This window comes from Rhinatrema bivittatum, chromosome 2, assembly GCF_901001135.1.
Source record: "Rhinatrema bivittatum chromosome 2, aRhiBiv1.1, whole genome shotgun sequence".
NCBI lineage: Eukaryota > Metazoa > Chordata > Amphibia > Gymnophiona > Rhinatrematidae > Rhinatrema > Rhinatrema bivittatum.
In genome coordinates this window covers 424,027,145-424,053,900 of record NC_042616.1, presented here as the reverse complement: position 1 = coordinate 424,053,900, position 26,756 = coordinate 424,027,145, and the positions used below count along the sequence as shown (strand labels likewise).

Genomic DNA, 26,756 nt, shown 5'->3' with positions numbered 1-26,756 from the left:
TACTTCAGCCCTTAGGGGCCGAGCGCACTCCGATGCGGGTTAAATAGGCGCTAATCCACCCCCTAATGCAATAGGGGATTAGCGCCTATTTAACCTGTGTCAGACAGGGAGTGAATGTAATGGCGCTCATCACATGCAAATGCATGTGAATGAGCCTATTACTCATTCACTCTGCATGCAATAAAATAAATGTGTGTAGATAAAAGAAGTACAGGAAAAAGCAGAACAAACTGCTTTTCTGTACTTTTTTTTTTAAGTAAAAAAAAAATAAAATAAATAACTCGGCAGACGAAGACTGACGCCGGTAAAATGGGCGTCGGTTTTAATAACCCACCGTCTGCCAGTAATGAAAGCGGATGCCCAGTTTACCAGCGTCAGTCTTCTTAACCGGAAGCCGCGGTGGGGTCACCTTAGTAAGGTGGCGCTAAGGTCACGCAAGCGACCCTAGTGCCTCCTTGCTAGCGTGACCCTCTAATTTGGATATTGCATGGCGCCCCACTTTCAGCGCCCACTTTCTGTGATTTATATTGCATCAGCCCCAAAGTTGTGGGCTGTCTGAAAATTACCTCCCTAAATACAAGCTGTGTTTTTTTTTCTTTTTTTGCTGAGGGGTAGGGAAGCTGTAATTTGTGTTGAGTTGGCACCATCAATCATTTTCAAAGATTGGCTTTGCTAATTATCAGGCCGATTCAGTAAAGTACGCGGGAGAGCGGGCGAACGCCCGCTCTCCTGGTGCGCGCACTGGCCACTCGCCGGTGCACGCGATTCAGTATTTAAATTAGGCCCAGTGGTAAAAACTGGCAAAAGGAGGCGCTAGGGACACTATCGCGTCCCTAGCGCCTCCTTTTTGACAGGAGCGGCGGCTGTCAGTGGGTTTGACAGCCGATGCTCAATTTTGCCGACGTCTGTTCTCGAGCCCGCTGACAGCCACGGGCTCGGAAACCGGACGCCGGCAAAATTGAGCATCTGGTTTTCGACCCAACAGCCGCCGGCCGACTTCCAATTTTTTATTTTTTTTTTACTTTTTTTTTACTCTTCGGGACCTCAGACTTAATATCACCATGATAATAAGTCGGAGGGTGCACAGAAAAGCAGTAAAAACTGCTTTTCTATGCACTTTCCCGGTGCCGGAAGAAATTAGCGCCTATCTTTGGGTAGGCGCTAATTTCTGAAAGTAAAATGTGCGGCTTGGCTGCACATTTTACTTTCTGAATCTCGCGCAAATACCTAATAGGGCCCTCAACATGCATTTGCATTTTGAGGGCGCTATTAGGTTCGGCGGGTTGGACGCACGTTTTCCGCCCCTTACTGAATAAGGGGTAAGGGAAAACGCGCGTTGGAGCGCACTGTACTGTATCGGCCTGTATGTTTGCAGAGCCCCTCATCAATCTGGCTACACCCAAGAGAGTGGGTGGGAAAGGAAGGACTCAGAAAAGGGCCTGCCCAGTACACTGCCATGCAAGAATCTGGGTTTGATTCCTCAGCCTGGCTTCTAATCCTTGGGCTGACAGGGGCTTTAGCTGAAGTGCTCAGTCCTCAGGGGAAGGGGGAAGACAGAATCACTTAACCTCTCTCTGCTTACAGAGAGACTGGAATCACATAATTCACCTTCTATATAGGAATGCGTCCTTTGGCAGTACTTGGTGATCAGTGGTATGTTATTATTAAACTTGATGCTACCCACTGTCATCATCACCTGCTCCTTCAATGCTCTTACCTCTCTCTTCACTGGGAGTTCCCAGTCCTGGGACAGACTGAAAGCAAACTTGGAGAGGACCCTACAAGGTTAAAAATGGGGGAAAAATTAACGGTTGCACAAGTTCAAAGCAACAATTTTCAACAGAGTTTACAAATCTCCTGCTTTTGTTAAGCTGCTCTGCCACTCTTCATGACACACTGCCTCCGAGGGAAGAATCTCACAGCTACAACAGAAATAACTCACTGCAGCAATGTCAGTGATTTACAACTACTGTGCATTTATTTCTAGGGAGAGAAGAGTGTCAATTTCTCTCGCCAAGTCAAGCTAGGTACCTTCACATGGTGGCCTCACTGTATACCATCTAGACCAGATCTCAGCAAGGCGACTACTAGTACTGAAGCATAAAAGGAAGGAAAAAAAACTCCTGGTTGCTAATCACCCAGAAAAAAAGGTGCCCATCTTAGCTTCAGTACTAGGGCTAATGAAGTGGTAGCAATAGTGCAGAACTTTCAGCTGAAGATAACAACCCAGATTCAGTATATAGGCCATGGGGATGTTGTTCTTGGACTCATAGCAGTTGAAACACCACAGAATGGAAAAGATACAGTTATGTGGATTCCCAAAAATGAGATAATGTACTGATATTTTTATGCCACAAACCCTATGTATAAATCAAGAAGCTTCACAAAGAAACCACTGGAAGAAATTACTACTTACCTGATACTAAGGAAAAGGAAATTATCAGGTAAGTAGTAATTTCTCCTTTCCTAGCATGTAGACAGATGGACTCAGGACCAGTGGGATGAACCCAAGCTACTCCTGAACAGGGTGGGAGGCTGCCCGTGATCCAATCAACACAGCACGTGCAAAGGCTGCGTCCTCCTGGGCCTGCACATCCAGACAATAATACCTGGAAAAAGTGTAAGGAGGATCACGTCGCAGCTCGGCAAATATTGACGGGAGACAACAATCTAACTCTGCCCTTGATGCTGCCTGAGCCCTAGAGGAATGAGCCCTAACCTGAGTACGCAATGACTTTTCAGCATCCACATACGTGGCTGTGACTACCTCCTTATTCCAGCAAGTTATTGTAGCCCACAAAGCTGATTTGCCTTGCTTTCCTCCACCTTGAAGGACAAACAGACTATCCATTCTTCGGAGAGGTTTAGAAACTTCCAAATATCCCACGACATGTCTCTTAACATCCAAGGGACGTAACAGGTGATATACTTCCGCATCTCTTTCCTTATCCAAGGATGGCAAGGAAATGGACTGATTCAAGTGGAAATCAGAGACCACTTTAGGCAAGAAGAGGGAACAACACACAGTTGTATTGCTCCTGGAGTCACCTGAAGGAACGGTTCCCGGCAAGAAAAGGCCTGCAGCTCAGAATTCTGACGTGCAGAACATATTGCCACCAGAAACACTGTCTTCAAAGTCAATAAGTACAAAGAAAGGCTATGTAGCTGTCGAAACATAGGACCTACCATGAAATCCAACACCACGGGGAGGTGAAAGATGCTATTTTAGCCAAAAGATCTTCATTCAAAAATTGGAAGAAGGATCCAACAGAAGGAAATAGGATAATGCATAAGCGTTGGCAAGTTAAATGTAAGACATTGATAAGACAGGCTAAGAGAGAATTTGAAAAGAGGTTGACCGTAGAGGCAAAAACTCACAGTAAAAACTTTAAATATATCCGAAGCAGAAAGCCTGTGAGGGAGTCAGTTGGACCATTAGATGATCGAGGGGTTAAAGGGGCACTTAGAGAAGATAAGGCCATCGCAGAAAGATTAAATGATTTCTTTGCTTCGGTGTTTACTGAAGAGGATGTTGGGGAGGTACCCGTACTGGAGAATGTTTTCATGGGTAATGATTCAGATGGACTGAACCAAATCACGATGAACCTAGAAGATGTGGTAGACCTGATTGACAAACTGAAGAGTAGTAAATCACCTGGACTGGATGGTATACACCCCAGAGTTCTGAAGGAACTCAAAAATGAAATTTCAGACCTATTAGTAAAAATTTGTAAGCTATCATTAAAATCATCCATTGTACCTGAAGACTGCAGGATAGCTAATGTAACCCCAATATTTAGAAACTGCTCCAGGAGCGATCCTGGAAACTACAGACCAGTTAGCCTGACTTCAGTGCCAGGAAAAATAGTGGAAAGTGTTCTAAACAACAAAATCACAGAACATATAAAAAGATATGGTTTAATGGAACAAAGTCAGCATAGCTTTAACCAACGCAAGCCTTGCCTCACAAATCTGCTTCACTTTTTTTGAAGGAGTTAATAAACATGTGGATAAAGGTGAACTGGTAGATGTAGTGTACTTGGATTTTCAGAAGGCGTTTGACAAAGTTCCTCATGAGAGGCTTCTAAGAAAAGTAAAAAGTCATGGGATAGGTGTCTATGTCCTTTCGTGGATTACAAACTGGCTAAAAGACAGGAATCAGAGTAGGATTAAATGAATAATTTTCTCAGTGGAAGGGAGTGGGCAATGGAGTGCCTCAGGGATCTGTATTGGGACCCTTATTTTTCAATATATTTATAAATGATCTGGAAAGAAATACGACGAGTGATGTAATCAAATTTGCAGATGACACAAAATTGTTCAGAGTAGTTAAATAAGCAGATTGTGATAAATTGCAGGAAGATCTTATGAGACTGGAAAATTGGGCATCGAAATGGCAGATGAAATTTAATGTGGTTAAGTGAAGGTGAAGCATATAGGGAAAAATAACCCATGCTATAGTTACACAATGTTAGGTTCCATATTAGGTGCTACCATCCAAGAAAGAGATCTAGGCATCATAGTGGATAACACATTGAAATTGTCGGTTCAGTGTGCTGCAGCAGTCAAAAAAGCAAACAGAATGTTGGGAATTATTAGAAAGAGAATGGTGAATAAAACGGAAAATGTCATAATGCCTCTGTTTCGCTCCATGGTGAGACCGCACCTTGAATACTGTGTACAATTCTGGTCACCACATCTCAAAGATATTATTGCGATGGAGAAGGTACAGAGAAGGGCGACCAAAATAATTAGGGGAATGGAACAGCTCCCCTATGAGGAAAGACTAAAGAGGTTAGGACTTTTCAGCTTGTTGAAAAGACGGCTGAGGGGAGATATGATAGAGGTGTTTAAAATCATGAGAGGTCTAGAACAGGTAGATGTGAATTGGTTATTTACTCTTTCAGATAATAAAAAGACTAGGGGGCACTCCATGAAGTTAGCATGTGGCATATTTAAAATTAATCGGAGAAAGTTCTTTTTCACTCAACACACAATTAAACTCTGGAATTTGTTGCCAGAGGATGTGATTAGTGTAGTTAGTATAGCTGTGTTTAAAAAAGGATTGGATAAGTTCTTGGAAGAGACGTCCATTACCTGCTATTAATTAAGTTGACTTAGAAAATAGCCACTGCTATTACTAGCAACAGTAACATGGAATAGACAGTTTTTGGGTACTTGCCAGGTTCTTATGGCATGGATTGGCCACTGTTGGAAACAGGATGCTGGGCTTGATGGCCCTTGGTCTGACCCAGCATGGCATGTTCTTATGTTAAGACTCAAGGGAACCGGTAACAGCAAGGGAGGATGATGTTGTTTCATGCCCTTAAAGAAACGGGCCAAATCAGGATGAGACGAGAAGGATTCACCATTCACCTGGTTCCTGAAACAGGCAAGAGCCACAACTTGTACCTTCAAGGGATTAAGGGCCAACCTTTTATTAAACCCATCCTGCAAATATTACAAAATAAGCAGGATCTTAACTGAACAAGGAAGAACACCTCAAACCTCACACCAAGCCTCAAACACTCGCCAAACCCACATATAGGCTAAGGCAACGGAGAACATTCAAGCTCATAGCAAATTGACTATCACTGCAGAAGAATATCCATGCTTCAACAAGCAAGCCCTCTCAAGGGCCATATCATAAGACAAAACAAAGTCAGATCTTAGTGAAGGACAGGCCCCTGCTGTAACAGATTCTTGTGCGGCAGAAGATGAAGAGGGGTCTCTACCAGAAGTCTTTGCAGATCTGCATACCATGGTCTTCTGGACCAATCTGGTGCCACCAGGAACACCATTCCACCTGTGAACTATCCTGCCCAACATGAGCCACAAGGGAAAGGTATGCAGCAGCTAGTCCTCCAGCCAAACCTGCATGAGAGCATCAATACCCAGAGCTTGGGCCTTTCCTGTGACTGAAGAATTGAGGAATCTTTGCATTGAGAGAAGTCGCCAGCAGATCTAGGAATGGAAGGCCCCAGCGATCTGCTGAAATGCCTCATCCCACAATACGCATTCTCCTGGGACCAGACTTCCCTGCTGAGAAGTCTGCTCTTACGTTGTCTTTTCCTGCAATATGAGAGGCCGAGATCATCTGGAGATGTCCTTCTGCCCATTCCATTAGTTGATCTATTTCCTGCAACACTTGTTGACTCTTAGTTCCTCCCTGCCGATCGATGTAAGCCTCTGTCGTGTTGTCCATCATTACTCATTTTGACCCTGCAGTCTGTCACTAAACTGCAAGCACGCCAACTGTATCACCTGGGTTTCCAGGCAATTGATGATCCAGAGAGACTCTTCTGTATTCCAGCGTCCTTGGACCGTTAGTTCCTGACAGTGAGCTCCCCATCTATCGTATCAACCAGTCCAGCGATGACAGGGAGACTCCCTTTCTTAGATGATCCTCCTACAATCACCACTGGAGGTGAGAGCAGATTTCCATCAGCAAGTGGAGCTGAACCGCATAATCCTGAGTCTGTGGATTCCAATGAGACAGCAGGGAGTGCTGAAGAGGACGCATATGCGCTCTCGCCTACTGCACCACTTCCAGGGTTGCTGCCATTAAACAGAGTACCTGCAGATAAGACCATACTGTCGGGCATATAGCGTTCACCAAAAGACACATCTGTGACATCAACTTCTGAATCCGAACTTCTGGTAGGAAAACTTTGTCCTGCCTCATGTCGAACTGAACACCCAGATACACCAACAACTGAGATGGCTGAAGACTGCTCTTGGCTAGGTACAACACCCAACCGAGCTCCTGCAACTATGCGGTTCTCTTCCAGAGACTTGACTCAAATCAGCCAGACATCCAAATACAGGTGTACTAGGATTCCATACTTGGTCAACTGTTCCACCACTATATCCTTGGAAAACATTCTGTGAGTGGTGGCCTGACCGAGGTGTGCCTGTATGTATGAGAGAGAGGGAGCATACATGTGAGAGCATGTATGTATAAGAGAGAGGGAGTGTGCATATGTGTGAGAGCCTATGCATATGAGAAAGAGGGAGCTTGTGTGTATGTATGAGAACATGTGTGTATGAGGGAGAGGGAGCTTGCATGTGTATAAGAGCCTGGGCATATGAGGGAGAGAGGCATTTCTGTGAACATGTGTACGCAAGAGAGAGGGAGCATGTGTGTGAGAGAGAGGGAGTGCAAGTGTGTGGAACAGCCTATGCACATGAGAGAGGGAGGAGCGTTTTATGTGAGAACGTGTATGAGAGAGTCTGAGCATGTCAGAGCATGTATGCGTATGAGAGAGGAGGAGTTTGTGTGTTTAAGAGCATGTTTGTATGAGAGAGAAGAAGCTATGCACTAAATGCTTGCGGTGGTCCAAATGATGACCTGCCGGTGGGTTTCCCACATCTGGCCAACAGAAAGAAGTCTAGGCCCACTGGGAGACAGATGTCATATGGCAGGTTGTGGCAGATGGGAGGGAAGGGGTGAGGTAGTGAGTGACAGTGGGGAGGGAGGGTGATGAGTGACAGAGGAGGGAAGAGTGAGGGGGCAGGCGGGGTGAATGACTAGGAGAGAAGCGAGGTGAGTGAAGAAAAGGGTGTTGAGTAACTGGGCTGAGTGAAAGGGAAGGAAAGGGAGGAAGGGGAAGTGAGAACGAGGGTCTGAGGGTAGAAGAGTGCATGTGTGTAAATGAACATGTCAGTAAGAAAGAGAGAAGAGAAAGTTTATGTTCCCTCTTCTCCTGCTCCCCTTCCCCCTTCAAACCCACATCCACTCCACTAATCCAGGACAATCTTAGGGTGACTGAAAATAAAAAATTCCCAGGTATGGCAAGGGAAACAATTTTTACCCTTATTAGTTTTAATTATTGGATGTTATTTGATATCTGCTGTTTTGAATATTTAATTGATTTTTGGGAAATGTTTAAATTTGTTTTTATCCTTATTATTGATTAGATGCTCTGTTCATCATCTGTTTTTGAAAGATTGTTTTTTATTAGTATGGTTTCTATCATGATGGATTTATATTTCTTGATTTTGTTTTATGAGGAATGGTGATATTTCTGTTTTTTTGCTTATTGTATTGCATATGAGTCTGGCTGGAAGGGTTGGGAGGGCAGAGAGGCACGGGAGCACCACTGCTAGGGACTGGGAGGACTGGTAGAAGGCTGGGGGGGGGCAAGAGTGCCAGGGACTGGGAGAGGAGAGGGGGCTGGGGAGCAAGACTGCTGGGGCCTGGGAGGGTAGGAGACTAAGACTGCTATTGCTTCTGTTTCTCTGAGATGGGAAGTGGGAGAATTAGATTTTCTCTGTGTCATTTTTGCAAAACGTGTATCTGAATATTTCTGTATTACTTCCCTGGTGTTATACTGCAGGCAGAGTCTGCTTTTGGGGATTTCCAGTTCAATCAGTTATTCTGTATTTGGAGAGGGGGCAGGCAGTGTGCTATAATGAGGCTGCCATGATGTGTGCAGGTCTGGGAAAAAAGAACACATTTGGAATGTTTTTTTAAATCTTTTTTCTCCAGATGGTCAAAAGTGGGAAAAATTGGAAATTCTGGAAGAATTTATACATTTTACATCAAATTTCTTGACTCTTGGTCTTATTTATTTATGTATTTATTTTTATCAGAGAATGTTTTTGTTTGCTTGCAGTACCAAGGAGAGAGGAGCAATGTTGGTTGCCTGTCTGCAGGCAGGGAAGCTTTAACCCCATAGACAAAATACCCCATGAGAGGCTTCTAAAAAATTAAAAAGTTATGGGACAGGAAGCAATGTACTTTTGTGGATTGCAAACTAGTTTAAAGACAGGAAACCGAGAGTATGATTAAATGGTCAGTTTTCTCAGTGGAGGGAAATAAACAGTGGAGTGCCTCAGGGATCTGTACTTGGACCGGCACTTTTTTTTTTTTGTATAGTAATGTTTATTCGGGTGATGACCAGTTACAACAGCAGTCATAGTGAACACAATAGAGCAAATGTAACACACTGGACCGGCACTTTTTAATATATTTATAAATGATCTGGAAAGGGGAATGACAAGTGATAGGATTAAATTTGCGGACGATACAAAATTATTCAGAGTAGTTAAATCACAGGCGGCTAGAGATAAATTGCAGGAAGACTGGAAAATTGGGCATCCAAATGGCAGATGACATTTAATGTGGACAAGTGCAAGGAGATGCATAAAGGGGAACCCTCCCCCAAATGATGTTAGGTTTCATGTTAGGAGTTACTACTCAGTAAAAAGATCTAGGCGTCATAGTGGATAACACATTGAAATCGTCGGCTCAGTGTGCTGCGGCAGTCAAAAAAGCAAACAGAATGTTGGGAATTATTAGAAAGGGAATGGTGAATAAAACGGAAAATGTCATAATGCCTCTGTATCGCTCCATGGTGAGACCGCACCCTGAATACTGTGTACAATTCTGGTCGCCGCATCTCAAAAAAGATATAGTTGCAATGGAGAAGGTACAGAGAAGGGCAACCAAAATGATAAAGAGGATGGAACAGCTCCCCTATTAGGAAAGGCTGAAGAGGTTAGGGCTGTTCAGCTTGGAGAAGAGATGGCTGGGGGGCGGGGGGATATGATAGAGGTCGACAAAATCATGAGAGCACTAGAAGGGGTTAATGTAAATCGATTTACTCTTTCAGATAAATACAATGACTAGGGGGCATACCCTAAATTTAGCAAGTAGAACATTTAAATAAAACGAAGAAAATTCTTTTTCACTCAATGCATAAATAAGCTCTGGAACTCATTGCCAGAGGATGTAGATAAGGCAGTTAGCTTACCTAGGTTTAAAAAAGGTTTGGACAAGTTCCAGGAGGAAAAGACCATAAACTGGTATTAGGCTGACTTAGGAAATAGCCACTGCTTATTACTGGCATTAGTAGCATGGGATCTATTTAGAGGTCCATATTCAGACACAATCCGGATAACAAAGTTAGCTGGATAAACTTATCTGACTAAGTTTAGAGGCATATTCAATAGTGCAGCCACACTATTGAATATACCCAGCTATCTTAGGCCTAGATTCGTCATTTTGTGATAAATATAGCAAAAATAGCACCCACGATAAAAAAGGGGGCATGGTTAGGCTAATTTTTCTGGTACTGCATCCCATAGTTATTTTTTCACAACACGAGTTAAATTTATCACATCACAAGCCGAAAAGTCCATTGCATGCTGCGTTACTGACCAGATAGACTTTTATTGCATTTTGGGGAGAGGGGGAGAGAGAGAGAGAGAGAGAGACCAGATAGACTTTTATTGCATTTTGGGGAGAGGGGGAGAGAGAGAGAGAGAGAGATCACCTCTGTAGAGGCTCTCTGAACAGTTAACTTTTTATACCACTGTAAGAGGGGCACTAATAACTTAGGGTGAGGTTTGTGGGGGTGAGTTGGGTTTTAGGGGGCAGTTTAACATGCACAGTCATACATACCAACAGCACGGTTACCATCTGTGAAGATTTAATGTGATTTGGAGGGATGAAAGGTGAAAGAAGAGTAGATTTACATCATGTTCTCTCTACCTAGCTCGATGTACTACCTACTTAGCTGCAAATCAAGCTAGGTAGAGAGAACATGGTACAAATCTACTCTTCTTTCATCTCTTCAAATCACATTTAAACTTCACTGATGGTAACTGTGCTGGGCATACATATGACTGTGCTGTTGGGGGAGCGCTAGGGAGCGATCCCGCTTTCGGGGAGAGTGGTGTGCCCTTGGACCACGACTCGACTGCAGAGAGGAGCTCCTTAGAAGCACTGAGGCAGGTGAGAAGTATCCCAGCATTGGCAGACAGGCAGAAGACCAGGGACTCGCACCTCCGCCGAACCTGATGCATCAGTAGAAACCCAACAACGCAATGCTGGTCTCTGGGGTAGCCCTTCAGCCACTCGATAGCCCTTTCGGACCTGCCGTACGAGAACGGCAAATGCGCCAGGACAGACAGAGGTCGAGGGCAGACGATGGAACTGGAACAAGATGAGACTTGAAGACTAAAGACGACGCTCGGACAATTCTTGAAGACAAGGATCAGAAGAGGACTTGAAGACAAGGTCCGACGATACTGGATAAGGATGAGACAAGGCTGAAGAGAAGAACATCAGGGACACTGATGAAGACACTTGCTGAGAGGAAAGATGACAGAAGAGTTAAAACTCAGTATGAAGGTATCTGGCCATGACTCATAGCAGCACCCATCCTGAACTGAGGCTTCGGGGACCAGGCGTAATTGGTGCAGGCCAACCTGAAGAAGCGATGGCTTTAGACCCAATGTGGAGAACAAATCAGAAAGTCGACCGAAGTTGAAGAGGACGGTCCACTAGGAGGTAAAATCCGGAACCAGGATATCTGAAAGGAAGGCTACCCTGATGAGGGAGCCAAAGAGTCTGAAGGCTACTTGACGTAGGAGCCAAAAGGATCTGAACGCTTTACAGAGAAAAGGACTGAAGACGAGAATGTCAAAAGGATTCTGAAGACGAAGACAACTTGACACGAAGACGTCTGGCACATCAGGACATCTGGACTTTAACCCCCAGGGCACTCAGTCAAGAGCATCACGGAGGTGTCAAGTGAACTGGAGAACATCTGGACTTCAGACCCCCAGGTCACCCAACGAAGAGCATCGAGGAGGCTCTGAGATGCAGAACAATAGTGTGACGGAATTCAGGAAGGACAGGACATCAGAAGATGAGGACTTCAGGAAGATATGAAGGTGAAGACATCAGGAGGGTCGGACGACGAAGACATCTGAAGACAAGGGCTTAGGAAACGGCGAGAGACCAAACATGGAACGAAGATGAGACGAAGGATCAGGAACCACAAAGGAAGACAAGGGAATTCCCACAAAGAACAGAGTGCCTTGAAGAAGCGGAGCTGGACATCAGGAACTCCTGGACCGAAGAACTGGAATGGAGGATCCAGGAGCAGTCCGACTCCATGACTCCTTGCGAAGGCGAAGAGGAACTGAAGACTGAGCCCTTTTGTAGGGCTGAAGAGGAACACCCAGGATGACATCATGAGGAGGAGCCAGAAGAACTGGCCCTTTAAATCCAGAGAGGAGGTGGGCCTCGCGCCTAAGGAGGTAGGAGGCAGGACCCTGGAGAGCGGCCATGCTAAGGAGGAAGGAGAAAGCAGGCCCGGCGTCTGCGGCTCCCTGCCGCAATGGAAGAAGGCTTCAGGACGGCCTCCAGGCCATGAAGAGGAGCTCCAGGCGGCCTCTCAGCTGCCAGAAGAGGAAGCTGGAGGCAGCACTCCCTGCTGCGAGAAGGTGAGAATAGCGGGAACAGCACCCCGCCGCACGGGGCTCAGCGTTAGCAGACTCCTGGTCGCAAGGAAATGATGTTTGCGGCCTCCTGGCCGCGAGGTGAAGGAAAGACAGTGGCAGCTCCTGCCACGGAGCATGGCGGCATGGCTTGCCATGCGAGAAGGAAGGCGTGGGCGGCCTCCGGGCCGCATGGAAGTACGACAGCAAGGCTCGCTGTGCAGGAACAAGCTGTGGGTTGTCTCCAGACCGCAGGGATGGCAGATGGCAACGGGGCTGGCTGGCTGGCCAAGAAAGAGGCAAGAGGCTACTTGTGGGCTAATTCCCACAAGCAGAATCGTAACATGTGTAAGTTAAACTGCCCCCTAAAACCCAACTCACCCCACAAACCTCACTCCAAGTTCATAATGCCCCATCTTACTGTGGTATAAAAAGTTCAAAAAATCAGCAGGCCTCCACAGAGGCTCTCTCTCTCTCTCTCTCCTCCCCTCCTTCTCTCCCTCTGAAACAAGATTTGCAATAAATCCTGTTTCGGCTGTAACACACAGCTATCATAGGCAAAGCCTGAGGAAAAAGGTGTAGTTATATCCCATGATAACGTGCGTTACGTTATCGCACGCAACATTAACCATCCCTCATTTCCATTTACTCCACCCAAACTCCTCCCACTTGAATGAAAATTTCAAATTTGCATATGCATTTCGCGATGCGGTATTTATTGCCCTAACTCATTTTGATAAATGACTCCCTTAATTGGTTAGCTGGCTAACTTTAGGATAGCAATTTGACCTGATGAGACTTTGCTGGCTAAGTTATCTGGCTAACTGCATATCAGATTTGGCCAGTTAACTTAGCTGGCTAACAACTCCTCCCAGTAACGTCCCTGGAACATCCCTAACTTATCCGGCTAAATTCTAGTTGCCTAACTTAAAAGCCAGCTAGAATTTAGCTGGATGCTTCCAAATATTCATTTAGATGGCTAACATCTGAGTTATCTAAATATATCAATGCCACATACACAGTGTAAAATAATCAAAAAGGAACCAAAGAAGGTTCACTCACTGTGAAAAACACTTGTGTATATACTATTGCAAAGCTTTTATATTTTTTGAATATTTTTAAATTTTATGCACCTACACAAACTGTGGAATTCTCCTTATTAAATATAATGAACAAAAAATGTTTGTAGAAGGGTTGGAAGGGTCTCATATAATCGTGTAGGCAACCCTGCCTCATTTGGCATGTTATAATCATAGAACCGCCAACCTCCTCCTTTTTTTGTTATTTTCTATTCAAATATTGTAAAAAACTTCGAAAAATTTCTATTGTGTTTAAAATCACCCAATGACATCCAGTGCAAAATATACTCAACTGGATACAGATTTTTCTTTGTTGTTTTCAAATACCACGGCACCACCGTTGATATTCTGTCAACCATGATCTCTGATCCTTCTCTTGTTGAGAACTAACTATTTTTATTACTGTGTATCAGATCTCACATGTCCCAACATGTACATGTTTCGGACGCAAGTGCGTCCTTCCTCAGGGGATGTTCCGGCGAGTGATGTTTAGACCCGCTGTTGAAAACAAAATCAAAATTTTAAATATATAAATATTACTTTCCTTAAGTTGCTTTCCTTAAATGTCTGAAGAGGCTTCTCCGTTGCTTTAGTCGCTTGCCTTCTTGACGCGGTGCCCAGCTCCGATTTCCTGGTATGTCTACTGCATGGTTGGGAGACTTTGCTGATAGCAGTCCTCACTGATGGCAATCTGGATGTCAACTGAACATGGGCTGAGCAGGTTCTTGTTTTATGCAATGAATTGTATCCTAATGTGGCCAATCAGAATTGCTTCTTCTACAAACATTTTTTGTTCATTATCTTTAATAAAGAGAATTCCACAGTTTGTGTAGGTGCATAAAATTTAAAAATATTCAAAAAATATAAAAGCTTTGCAATAGTATATACACAAGTGTTTTTCACAGTGAGTGAACCTTCTTTGGTTCCTTTTTGACTTTTTTGATTAAAATCTGAGTTAGCCAGCTAAATCCTTTTGAATATGGACCTCAATGTTTGGGTACTTGCCAGGTACTTGTATCCTGGATTGGCCACTTTTGGACACAGGATGCTGGGCTTGATGGACTTTGATCTGACCCAGTATGGCAACTTTGGATCTTATGTTCATTCCTTTTCTGGGGTTTCTATTATTCTTGTCCTTAAGCATTTCTACAAGGAGGATTTGGAGGGGGCACTGGGGAGGCAACACAAATGTATTGGCCTCAAGGTGCCAGAGACCCTTGCTACGCCTCTGATAAGAACCCTTAAGTGACTACAATATGGGTGGGGAGCTGCTTTTGTGAGATTCTCTAACCCTGCCCCAAGCCGCCCTAGATATGGCAAGCTGTCAGTCAAGAAACAGAGGGAGGAGAAACCTCCCCTCAGAGGTTGAGTGCCACCCAAACTCAACCCCAATGAGTAGGAGCGGCACAAAGCGAAACTATGCACGTTGCGCTCAGCAAGTATTCATAGAGGCACTCCACCCACATGAGAGGAATCCTCATCCGCTACTGGGGAGCGGATTTCCAGGAGAGGGAATCCTCTACTCTATGAGGAGACCCAATCCAGGTAACATCGCCCACCACAAGGCATTTCCTTTGCACAGTAGAGCAATGGTGGAGCAAGAGCCCCTGATGGATAGCCTTTGGATCCCGTGCAAAAACAAAGAGAGGCAGCCACTCAAAGGCTAAGCCAACAGGGAGGATGGAGTGTGAAAGCCAACCCCTTCCTTGAGCAGAAAATAAGGCATTGAGAGGAAATCTCTGAGGGCTTCTCTCGAAAGCCAATAATCGGACCTCTCATCCTTGGGAGAGCGCACTGTTCAACTGGATCGATTCGATTCTGGAAACAATCCCACTCCCCAGACGAGAGTGTAGCACAATCATTGACCTATAAGATTCTATTGGCAACATGGACAGTCGCTGATGGCCGCCTAGTCAGACACCTAGGCCAACCAGGTGCAGAAAAGGACAGCAAAAGTAATCCAGGTGACCCACGTTACTGCACGGATTCATGTGAATCAAAGGCTGTATCACTGCTCCTGTCAGAGCCACGCACCAGAGACAGAATGCATCCTGCATTACTGCAGTGGTCTCTTAATGTCTCAAATAAAGGCATCTTATTAATCACACTAATAAAAACACCAATGTGATTAAATCAGGTAGAGTATAAAGAGGTACTTTAGGGTAAGATTATTGTGAGGTAGAACAATTAACAAATATGGCACTGTAAGGTGGTTCAATAGATAAAAGCACAGCATTATAGTAACCTAAATAGCTACCAGTATTAATGTGCCTGTTGCTAAAACACCTGGCTTTCTAGTTCCTAATTATTAGTAGCAGTATTTATTACATGCCTTTCACTCAAAGCATGTTCCAATGGCCTTTCTAAATGGTATCCCACTACCAACAACTTGCTGCACCGTTCAAGCTGGCACAAGGAATGCATAGCCTGCCAGACATACCTGTACCCACAGGAAACACTCTCCTCTTTCAGTCGTTACTGAACCAACTCACGATACTGAAAATAAATGCAGCTAAGTGGAACTGCTGTTTTACTAGACTATAGCTGGTTACCAAAGAGCAAAGCACTCACATACCAGGTGGTGCGGCAGAGAATGAGCTGCAGTACAGGGTGGGGGGAGGGAGAGGGGACACCGGTAACTGAACTCACCTAAGTTCGCACTTAATCTGGACCCAGCCAGGACTCCGTAAGAAGGACCAGGGCTGGTACCACTTCTCCACTGTCTGCAAACTGGAACAGAGGACTTCCAACCACAAGTGCATCACCTGCTCACTGTGCGAAGAATGAGAGGAAGAAAGGCAGCACAGGGAGTTATCGCATGAAACAGGATTCTATAGTCAAGACAGTCTGCTGATTAGATGGGAGGGAAGGTGGTAAGCTAATTAAACGGTAATGGGCCTTATAGCTTATCTTAAAGCTGCTATCTCTAGAAATATGTCATTTCCTAACAGTAAAATGCTTGAGCTGCCTTCGACTTGCTTCCAGGAAATCCCACTCAGTTTGCTGGTTACAATTTTGGTCTTCTCTAGGGGAACTGGTTTCTGTAATTCTAACTTCTTCCTTCTGCTCACAGTTCTCTTGACCAATGAATGTAGTGACAACTGTCTGATGCCAGAGAAGTCTAAAACTCCAGTTTCTGAAATGCAGCCCTGGATGTGCTGAGAGCAGCTTTCTTTCTTTGGCCTCGCTACTCTTCTGGAGTGTGCCATCCTCAATCTGTAGTTCATGGCCTGACAGGCATTGCTATTTGCAAATATGCTGCTAAGATGTGGGATTCTAGGTCTAAAAGAATGTTCCTAAAATCTGTATAAGATAAATTGTTAAATCTCCCTTCTGCTGAGATAAAAGCTGTTTTTACATGCCTTCCTACATTTTCTTATTTAGGCCCAATCACTATTTCTAAAGAAGTATGTTTTCCTCAGAGTTGTTCAACTTTCCGTACAATGTGCAAAATGGTTATTTTTTTTTCTTCAGCCAAATGAACTTTAGAATTATGCACATTTGATTCATTCGCGATGCGGGTCCAGTTCTGTCACTGAACTGGACCCTCTGACCCAGTTGAGGAGGGCAATATAGCCCCTCAGGGCAACATATTTTATTTAGTCCCGTTTATATGCTGCACCATTTTCAGAAAGAAAGCCTGGATAACTGACCATCATATCTTCAAAATAAAAAATAAATATACCATCAATTCATAAAAACATTGAAAACATAAATAAGTAATTAAAAAGTAAATTAATAAATGTAACACCAAAAATTATACAATTTCATAACTTAATATTCAAAATCAACATGATTTTGAATATTAAGTTATGAAATTGTATAATTTTGTGTTACAGAAAAGCAGTTTTTTCTCCTTTTCTGTACTGGTTTTAAGAGCGCTCAGCTATTAACGCTTGCTCCAGGCAGGCGTTAATTTCTGATCGCTGAATGTATGTCCTAAATGTACATTTTTTTTTTCCATTGGAAGTGAATATCTAATAGCCTCATTCACATACATTTTGCATGTGATGAACGCTATTAGATTCACTCCACGTTGGACGTGTATTGTAGAGGCTCTAATCCCTTTATTGAATAAGGGGATTAGTTAGTGCCTATACAACCCGCTTCCAACTGCAGGTTATACAGTGTACTCGGCTAGGCGCACTGTATTGCATCAGCCTCATAGTGGGGTTCAAAAGAGGGTTGGACTACTTCCTGAAGGAAAAGTCCATAAACAGTTATTAGCCAGGTAGACTTGGGAAAGCCAGCGTTTATCACTGGGAGTGAGATACAAGAAATAGATCTGCCGGATACTTGTGACCCAGACAGGCCACTGTCAGACAGGATTCTGGGCTCGATGGACCTTGGTCTAACCTAGCATGGCACTTCTTATGTTCTTACAAGGACTTTTTGCCAGTGGTGAGGGAAGGTTAAATGAGCTTAGATGCATAGCAGAAGACTAGGTTCAATCCTTGGCTCAGGCTCTTAGAAATGCAGAGGGTGACCTCTAATGGTCAACTGGAGAGCAGCACTGAAAACAGCAACCCCTAAGAGGAGTAGTAGTCTAGTGATAGAGCCACAAGCTATGAATCAGGGAAACCAGGGTTCAAATCCCGCTGCCACTCCTTCTGACTTTGGGCAAGTCACTTCACCCTCCATTGTTTCCTGTACAAACTTCGACTGTGAGCCCACAGTACCTGAAGGCAACCCACCTTGAGCTGCCAATGAAAAGGCATGAGCTAAATCTACAAACTGACTGAGTCTCTCTCAGCCACAGCAGGGAAAAAGTCAAAGGGGAAGAGCTAACCCAGGATCCTATCAGGGAACAGGAATTGACCCAGACATTGTAATTGGTACAGCCATGGTTCATACTCACTTCAGTCCAACACAGATGAGCGACCGCAGTTTCACGTCCATTTGTGCATGCGCAGAGTCATGACTGACATTCACGGACTGCACCGCCTGTCCCAGAGAGCATGATGGAGGAGGGATGCACAGGTTAGCAAGGTCCTTTTAGGCAGTATGTCTCATACTTCCGTCATGCTACACAAGCAGCAGAGACTTTACTCACCCGATACAGCAGCTCCTCTGGAGTCAACACTTTTCCATCCTCGTCCAACCTAGATAAACATAGCCAGAATCAGTCACTCAGCAAGCACCGGCCCCTGCTGCACAGTCCCAATCCTACCAGGCAGGCACTAAGGAGTGAAAAGCCTTGGGTTACCATCAGGACCTAAAATGCACATCTTTCTAATCCATTCCATCCTCACAACTTTGTTGAAAGCTGAATATGCTGAGATACAAGCTACCTCAATGAACCACTTGCACTACACCAATGGTGATATCCAAGACTTCTCCTTGACGACTTGCTTTTTATATTAATGTTATTTTTCATTTTGGCACATTTTTTTTCTTTCATAATGTCCATGTGTGTTAAAAGAAAGAAAAAGTTGATTGGGTTTTTAGCCTCTGCTCTATCTGAAGAGAAGCTTATGAGATCTGTGTGTGTAGTGGGTTTGCGTAACTGCATGCGTGTCTTCCCCTTATAACTCCGAACCTGCTTTGGCTAGGGGCTTGAAACTTCAGGGGTGCCGAGGAACTTAAGAAGTCACTTGACCACTGTAGTTTAGGCAGGTGATATGTAGTAAGGTGGTGTGTGGCAAAAAAAAAAAAAAAAGAAGTGTGTTGCAGGAGATTGAATGGGAAGCTATGGGGAGACATAGAATCGAAGCACTTAGAGGCCAATATTCAATAACCCGTTCAGTAGACAGTTATCTGGATAACTTGTCCCATATATATATCCCACTGAATATAGTAGCCTAAATGTATCCGGCAACCTTTAGCTGGCTAACAAAAATCTAACCAGCTATGTTTGAATATAGCTGGGTAGGATTTAATTGTCCAGCCACATAAGGCCAGATAACATGCTACTTAACTGATATCTTTTAAAGATATCTGGCTAAGCAGTGCTGTTATTAAAGAAAAATCTAAATACATAAATGGGCCAGCGGTACAATCCCTTCCTTCCCCCTCCCAAAATAACTTATAAAGGCCCTACTGGGCAGTACTCTGCTCACCCCTAAACACCGTAAAATACAGGAAGACTCCCGTCCCGGTGAATTATAAAATTATATTATCAGCCTACCTCCCCTTCCCTCCCATCCACAAGGATTCAAAACATCATGGCGACTGCACCCCTTCCACCCATCACCTCCTCCTCAAATACCTTTTCGGGCATTGCTGAGAACTTGCAGTGCCTCCAGTGCTGCTGTAAGAGACGGCGCTGGAAACATAAGCTTACATTAAGCTTACAATTCCAGTGCTGCCTCTCACAAAGGAAAATTGGTTCTTACCTGCTAATTTTCGTTCCTGGAATACCACGGATCCGTCAGACTCCTGGGATTATGCCTCCCCTTCTAGCAGATGGAGACAGAGTAAGTTTCACTGGCATATAACCCAGAATACCACCTGCAGTCACTCAGTATTGACCTGTACCCAAGCCAAGATTATTCCTACAACAATCCTAATAAACATGCAAAACAACTTCCCACAAATGAGCAAGGGGAAAGAGGATAAAACCTCGGCCTTGAAAGAAAACTCTTCACTTCATAACTCCCAACTAGGAGAACAAACAAAATCTGAAATACTTCTGCAGCCTATATACAACAGATCTATGACAGAAGAATGAGCGGACTCTCCCCCACACGGGGCGGGACTCTGAACTGATTCGTGGTATTCCAGGAACAAAAATTAGCAGGTAAGAACCAATTTTCCTTTCCTGTTCATACCTGGATCAGTTCAGACTCCTGGCATGTATCCAAGCTTCCCTAATTAGGGTGGGACTGGTGAGAGTCCCGCTCGAAGAACATTCTCAAAGCCCATGGCCTCTGAAGCCTAGACATCCAAGGATGTCTGGTGAAAGTGTGTAACGACTTCCAAGTATCCGCCCGACAAATTTCCTGCAGCGACACCAGTTGGCATTCGGCCCAATATGTCGCCTGAGACCGAACTGAATGAGCTTGCAATCCCACCGGGACAGGATGCCCTTTACAGATATAAGCAGAGCTTTTTGCTTCCTTCAACCATCGTGCTATCGTAGACTTTGAAGCCTTCTGCTCCTTCCTAGGACCATTCCACAGCACAAAAAGATGGTCAGACACTCTGAAGTTATTAGTAATTTTGAGGTAATGCAACAAAGCCCGCTTCATATCCAAGCATCATAGGTCTTTAGCATGCGAAGCCGATGCATCCAAATCCAGAAAAACTGGAAGTTGGGTACTTGCCAGGTTCTTATGGCCTGGATTGGCCACTGTTGGAAACAGGATGCTGGGCTTGATGGACCCTTGGTCTGACCCAGTATGGCATGTTCTTATGTTCTTAAGTTCCATGGTCTGGTTCAAATAAAATGCTGACACAACTTTCAGGAGAAAAGAAGGCACCATCCTCAAAGAGATTCTGGAATCAGAGATCTTCAGGAAAGGCTCTCTACATGACTGTGCTTAAAGTTCCGAAATTCTATGGGTGGAACAAATGGCCACCAGAAACACCACCTTCAACGTGAGCTCTTTCACCGTTGCCTTTCTTAAAGGTCCAAAATGAGTCCCACACATCCCTCTAAGGACTAGATTTAGGTTCTATGAGGCACATATCCTCCACAATGGAGGATGCAGATGTTTTGCCCCACGAAAGAAGCGAATCACATTCGGATGAGCAGCCGACACTCCATGCACTTTGCCTCGAAGACAACCCAAAGCCGCAACCTGAAGCTTAAGAGAGCTATAAGCCAAACCTTTCATCAAACCATCCTGTAGAAAAGCCAAGATGTGAGCTATCAAGGCCTGAGTTGAGATTACTCCTTGACTGGTGCACCAGGACACAGACTTTCCAGACTCTTACGTATGTTAAAGAAGTGGAAGTCTTTCTAGCCTGCAACAAGGTGGTAATGACATCCTACAGATATTCTTTTTCTCTCAAATGCCACCTCTCAAAAGCCAAGCTGTGAGACAAAAGTGATCCACCTGATCTGAAAATACTGGACCCTGCTGAAGGGGGTTCGGCAAATGAGCGAGCCGCAGTGGACTGTCGAATGCCAGGCTGACCAGATCTGCGAACCAAGGACGCCTTGGCCTCTCTGGCACCACCAGAATCACTTACCTGGGGTGATTTTCTATTCGCCGTATCAGCTTCCTCACCAGAAGCCACGGAGGGAACACGTAAAGGAGAATTCCCTGGGGCCAAGGTATAACCAGAGCATCTAAACCCTCTGCTCCATGCTCTCTTCTGCGACTGAAAAACCGGAGCGCCTTGGCGTTCTTACACGACACCATCAGATTCAGGCGGGGAATACCCCACCGATAACTTATCAGAGCCAGCCTCTTCTGACAGCTCCCACTCCCCGGGATCCAGTTTCTGCCGACTGAGAAAATCCGCTTGTACATTGTCCACTCCAGTAATGTGATACGCTGGGAGCATAGCCAGAGAAACAACTCCTGAGCTTCCTGGGCTACCGCCCTACTCCTAGTTCCCTCTTGTCGGTTGATGTAAGCCACCATGGTCACATTGTCTGACAAGATGCGCACTGAGCGGCTGCTCAAGAGAGGCAGAAAAGCAAGTAACGCATACCGCACTGCCCTTGTCTCCAAATGATAGACCAGGACTTCTCTTCCGTGGACCATTGCCCCTGGGCAGACTGATTCTAGCACACTGTCCCCCAGCTGGAGAGACAGGCGTCGATGGTAACTACCACCCAGTCTGGAACCTCCAAGTCCACTCCGCACCATAGATGTTCCTGGCCAAGCCACCAAGAAAAACTGGACCTGGCATGCTTCTTGAGCAACAATGGAAGGTGAAACTGCTCCGACAAAGGATCCCAAAGTGACAGGAGGGACCGCAGCAGAGGCCTCATATGTGCAAAGGCCTAAGGTACCAACTCCAACATCGAGGCCATACAGCCCAACACTTGAAGGTAATCCCAGACTCTGGGAATTGCTGCGCTTCTGCAGCTTAAAAATATGACCATCTGTAAGGAAACCCTTCCCTATCCTGGTGTCAAAACATGCTCTCAAGAACTCCAGAATCTGAGACGGAGTGAGATGACTGTCAGATTCCTGCCCAGCCCAGAGACCGCAACTGCTACAAGACATGAGTTACCGCCTGAGCACCAAGGGCTTTTGACTTTGCTTGAATGAGCCAGTCGTCCAGATATGGATGAATCAAGATGCCCTTCTTCCTGAGCGTTGTTGCCACAACCACCATTATCTTGGTAAATGTTTGTGGCTCTGTGGCCAGACCGAACGGAAGGGCACAAAACTGAAAAAATTTCCCCAAGGACCACGAAGCACAGAAACCGCTGGCGATCTGGGTAGATTGGAATGTGCAAATATGCTTCAGTCAAGTCTACAGAAACCAGGAACTCTCCTTTGTGCATTACTGTAATCATCGAACGCACAGTCTCCATTTGGAAGTGAGGAACCAGAGAGCCACATTCACCTTCTTCAAATCTAAAATTGGACAGAAGAACCCTTCCTTCTTTGGGATCACTAAACAAATGGAATACCTTCCTGTCCTTTGTTCCCCCACAGGAATGGAAACCTCGGCTCCCAATTCTTGTAACCGATCCATGGTTTCTTGAACCACCTTTCTCTTGCAGCCAGGGGCGCAGTGGGAAACCATAAACAAGTCCCAAAGCAGGCGAGAGAATTCTAACACATAGCCGTCTCTTAACACACCGAGTACCCTCTGGTCTGTTGTGGTTTTGGTCCACTCCTCGTAAAACAGAGTCAGGCGTCCTCCAATATGAGGAAGAGGGCTTTGCTCTGCCAGAACCCTGGCCGAGACCTCTGCCTGATTTTATGCCCCCTCAAAAGGGTTGATTCCAGGATTGCTGCCTCCTGGCACCTTGCCTCTGAGCTCCTGTTGAGGGCCTACTCAGACAAAACCATTTGCTTGACTAAAACCGGGAATGCCTGGCAAAGGAACCCGTTCCCTTTTGGCTTATCTTCTGGCAGCCTATGTTCCTTGGTCTCTCCAAGATGCTTCACGAGGTCCTCTAAGTTTTCTCCAAATAGAAGCTTTCCCTTGAACGGTAAGGCTCCCAACTGAGACTTTGGCCAAATATCTGCTGACCAGGTCCTCAATAGAGGAGCCTCCTGGCAGACACCGCAGACATCATAATCCTGGATGAAGTTCTGATGAGATTATATAAGGCATCCACAACATAAGATTCTGCTGCCTCCAGGCAGCCTGCTTGCTTAGCCTCAGATGGAGATAGTGTCCTAGTAACCTGTAACTGCTACATCCAGTGTAAACTGGTCCTCTGCATGAAACTACTGCATACAGCAGCACAAATGCCAAGGGCAGACACCTCAAAATTTTCTTGAGGTGAATCTCCAACTTCCTGTCCTGCATAGCTTTCAGCGCCGCTGAACCAGCCACAGAGATGGTGGTCTTCTTAGTGACTTCAGACACCAACACGTCCATCTTAGGGAGCGCCAACAACTTGAGTGTGTCCTCAGGCAACGGATACAACTTTGCCATCGCCCAGCCCACCTTCAGGCCTGTTTCTGGAGTGTCCCACTCCCTGACCACAAGCTTTATCCAGACTTGTTAAAAGGGAAAGCCTTTGTGCCAGACTGCAGTGCCCCCTCTTGGCGGGCACTGCAGTCTGGCACAAAGACTGCCAGACTGCAGTGCCCGCCGAGAGGGGATGTTGTATAAGCAGACTTTACCACATAAGCTGGTTTTGAAAATCCTCAGGTAATTGGCCATGCATGTGCACACATTCGTCTGTATAAAGTTACACCTCCTGTTCAAAGGGTGGAAGTTATGCGGGCACACCTACATGCATACTTTTTAACATTAAAACACTTGCGCATAAGTGCTGACTCCGTCTCTCCAGAATATGTTTGCTCAGTGTGCGTAAACGTAGATGTGAAAGTGGATTATGAATGTATTTTAACATACTTCAAGAACCCGGGTCAATTCTGAAATAGCCAATTATGTGCAGAAATGAATATAGAACAGTACGGTGCATCACACGGTCAGCAACTGCATTTGTCCTTTTTCATCCCAGTCATAAAAAGTGAGATATGCAGCCATCAGAAGCGACCTGCAATAGTGACACGCGCTATGCAGTCTGGAGCACAAAGCTCTCTCTCTCTCTTTTCAATAGCCACAATGCAAGCTGAATTTCAAAGCTGCACCCCCACGTTGGGTGTAATGGACTGTGAGGTCAAGAGTTTGTTCTGTAAACCAGAACAGCAAGGCTGGCCACTGTCCTCACCTGTACGTCTTGCAAAGCACAAGTCGAGAATAGACCGAATCAAAGTCACGCTCCACTTCCCGCCCTGCCGCCTGCAAGAAAATACAAAAAAGAAACTGCTGAAGGGGCAAATCAATATGGAAGAAAAACTATGCACAGGTCTTCTCTGTGGTTGCTGATGGCCTACAATCTAATCATGCAACACTTTTTATTGGAAGAAATTGCTTGCTCGTATTCATTAACGGGTTTAAGAGGTCTTTCACAGGGAGTTGGTGTCTGCTGCCAGGCACCGGCATTCAAACTCTGTGACTTGCAGGGACTGCACCAATTCTACTTCAAAACGAAAAATAAGGGAAAAACAAAAGCATCAGTGAGGGTTGGGGGGAGGGGAAAGGGAGGAAAGAAACAGCAACCTGCTTACTGCTGTTAAGGGTTAAAATGTCTTGCTTCAATTGTGACTTTATAATCTTTAATGACTCACCAGGGCCCAGGCTTCCTGTTTTTCTGCCCCTCCCCTCCCCACCACTCCTAAACCCCCTGGACTCTAATGGAGCCATTTGTGGAAGACTTTTTTTTCCCTAACACTAACTTGAATATCTGAACATTGCTTACAGGTGGAGTGACCAGATTTCAGGTGGGCAAATTTGGGTCATTTCTTCCCTGTAGTGCCAATAGTGGGCAAGCAGTTCATTTGTGCTGAGAGTGATTATCAGGTGGACTATGTCAATAGAAAACTGGAGTAATCTACTCTCAAAATATACCTAAAAGCACATTCTTTGAATTTTTAAACCACTAAATATTTCAACCCCAATACAAAGCTTCAGGGCTAACAAGTATGTCCTATACAAGGGAATTAATTATGCACCAGAAAAATTCAAATTAGCCAACAAAATCCATTTGTTATCAACATGTAATTTATAAGAAAAAATCAATAAAGAAAAAGTGACCAAAAAACCCCCCAAACAATGTAAATTATGTTTCATTCAGAACTTTGAATTGGGTCCCAGGATATTTTACATCAGGGCCAGTGCCCTTGCCCCTCCCTGCCCACCAATGGCCCTCTCCACACACAATTAAAAATCATACATTTATAATAGGTTTTACATGAAAAAGGATATTCAAAGTACAGTCTTCTAAAGTAAAAAAAAAAATCACAACAATATGTACATTATAGTTACATGCACTGCTGTAGTGCCAACCAGAAAATCCTGCAAAAAAAATGCAGACAACACACTTGGAACACATATGATATTAGGCCTATTGTAACATGTGGTGCTGTGGGCTTGGTCCTCAAAATGCCAGGAGTAAAATGAATTACATTACGATATGGTAAACCTTCCATACAAAACAGCACACAAACAATCCTACCTATGAAAAAGGGAATCTACAAATATTACACCTGGCCCTACAATCCCAAATCACCCCCTAGTAGGAAAATAGAGCAAGCTAAACTGCTGGAGAACCCTACACAGAAATTACACACTAGCAGAATCCCTCACCTTGGTCACACATGCAGAACACAGAAAGACCCTCACCAAATACTGAATAAAGAAAGAAATGTGCAGACAAAAATTGAACTGGAAATTGCAAAAACCTGGACTCTGTATGCAGTGGAACAATGGAAAAAAACCATTACATTCCCCATAAAACAATCAAAATCAAGAAATATAAAACATCAAAATAGTATAACCATACTAATAAAAAGATATTTCAAAACAGCTGACATCAGAACATCCAAAAATGAAAAAACTCATACTTTTTTTTTTAGTTTCCCAGTAAACTATTTCAAAACATCATACACATGAAACATCTAATAATGAAAAATGATTTTAAAAACTCCCCAGCTCGTAATATCTGGAAACTTTTCATTTCCTGTCACCCTGAGATTGTCATTGATTAGTGGGTTGGTGCACAAACTTTCTCCTCTTTCTCTATATATACATACACACACATACCCCCTCTCTCTTATTCACACATACATGCTCACACACACTGGGGCCTCTCTCTCTCTTCTTTGGTCCCCAGCAGCTCTGGGCTCTCCTCTTCATCTCATCCGCAGTGGCCTCTTTTACATTTTGGCAGCCAGCAGGTTGGGAACTGTTGGTTCACCATGTCCTCTTCCTTTGTTCAGCTGCCCGGTGCATTGGGAACAACTGGACCACCACATTCTCTTCTTTTCTGAGGCTTTTGGGTTGAGAACT

The 26,756-nt window shown here is 44.7% G+C and overlaps 1 protein-coding gene across 3 annotated transcripts in view; it reads right to left on the bottom strand.

The window, feature by feature from the left end:
- SGSM3 (small G protein signaling modulator 3) overlaps window positions 1-26,756 on the bottom strand; it is a 201,299-nt gene that overhangs the window by 9,781 nt on the left and 164,762 nt on the right. For all 3 annotated transcript variants that reach the window (XM_029590233.1, XM_029590235.1, XM_029590234.1), the window contains 5 exons: window positions 24,577-24,647; window positions 18,367-18,415; window positions 18,172-18,257; window positions 15,963-16,085; window positions 1,718-1,778 (listed from right to left, as the gene is read on the bottom strand). In XM_029590233.1, the coding sequence (XP_029446093.1) occupies window positions 1,718-1,778; window positions 15,963-16,085; window positions 18,172-18,257; window positions 18,367-18,415; window positions 24,577-24,647 (390 nt within the window). The remainder of the gene's footprint in view (window positions 1-1,717; window positions 1,779-15,962; window positions 16,086-18,171; window positions 18,258-18,366; window positions 18,416-24,576; window positions 24,648-26,756) is intronic.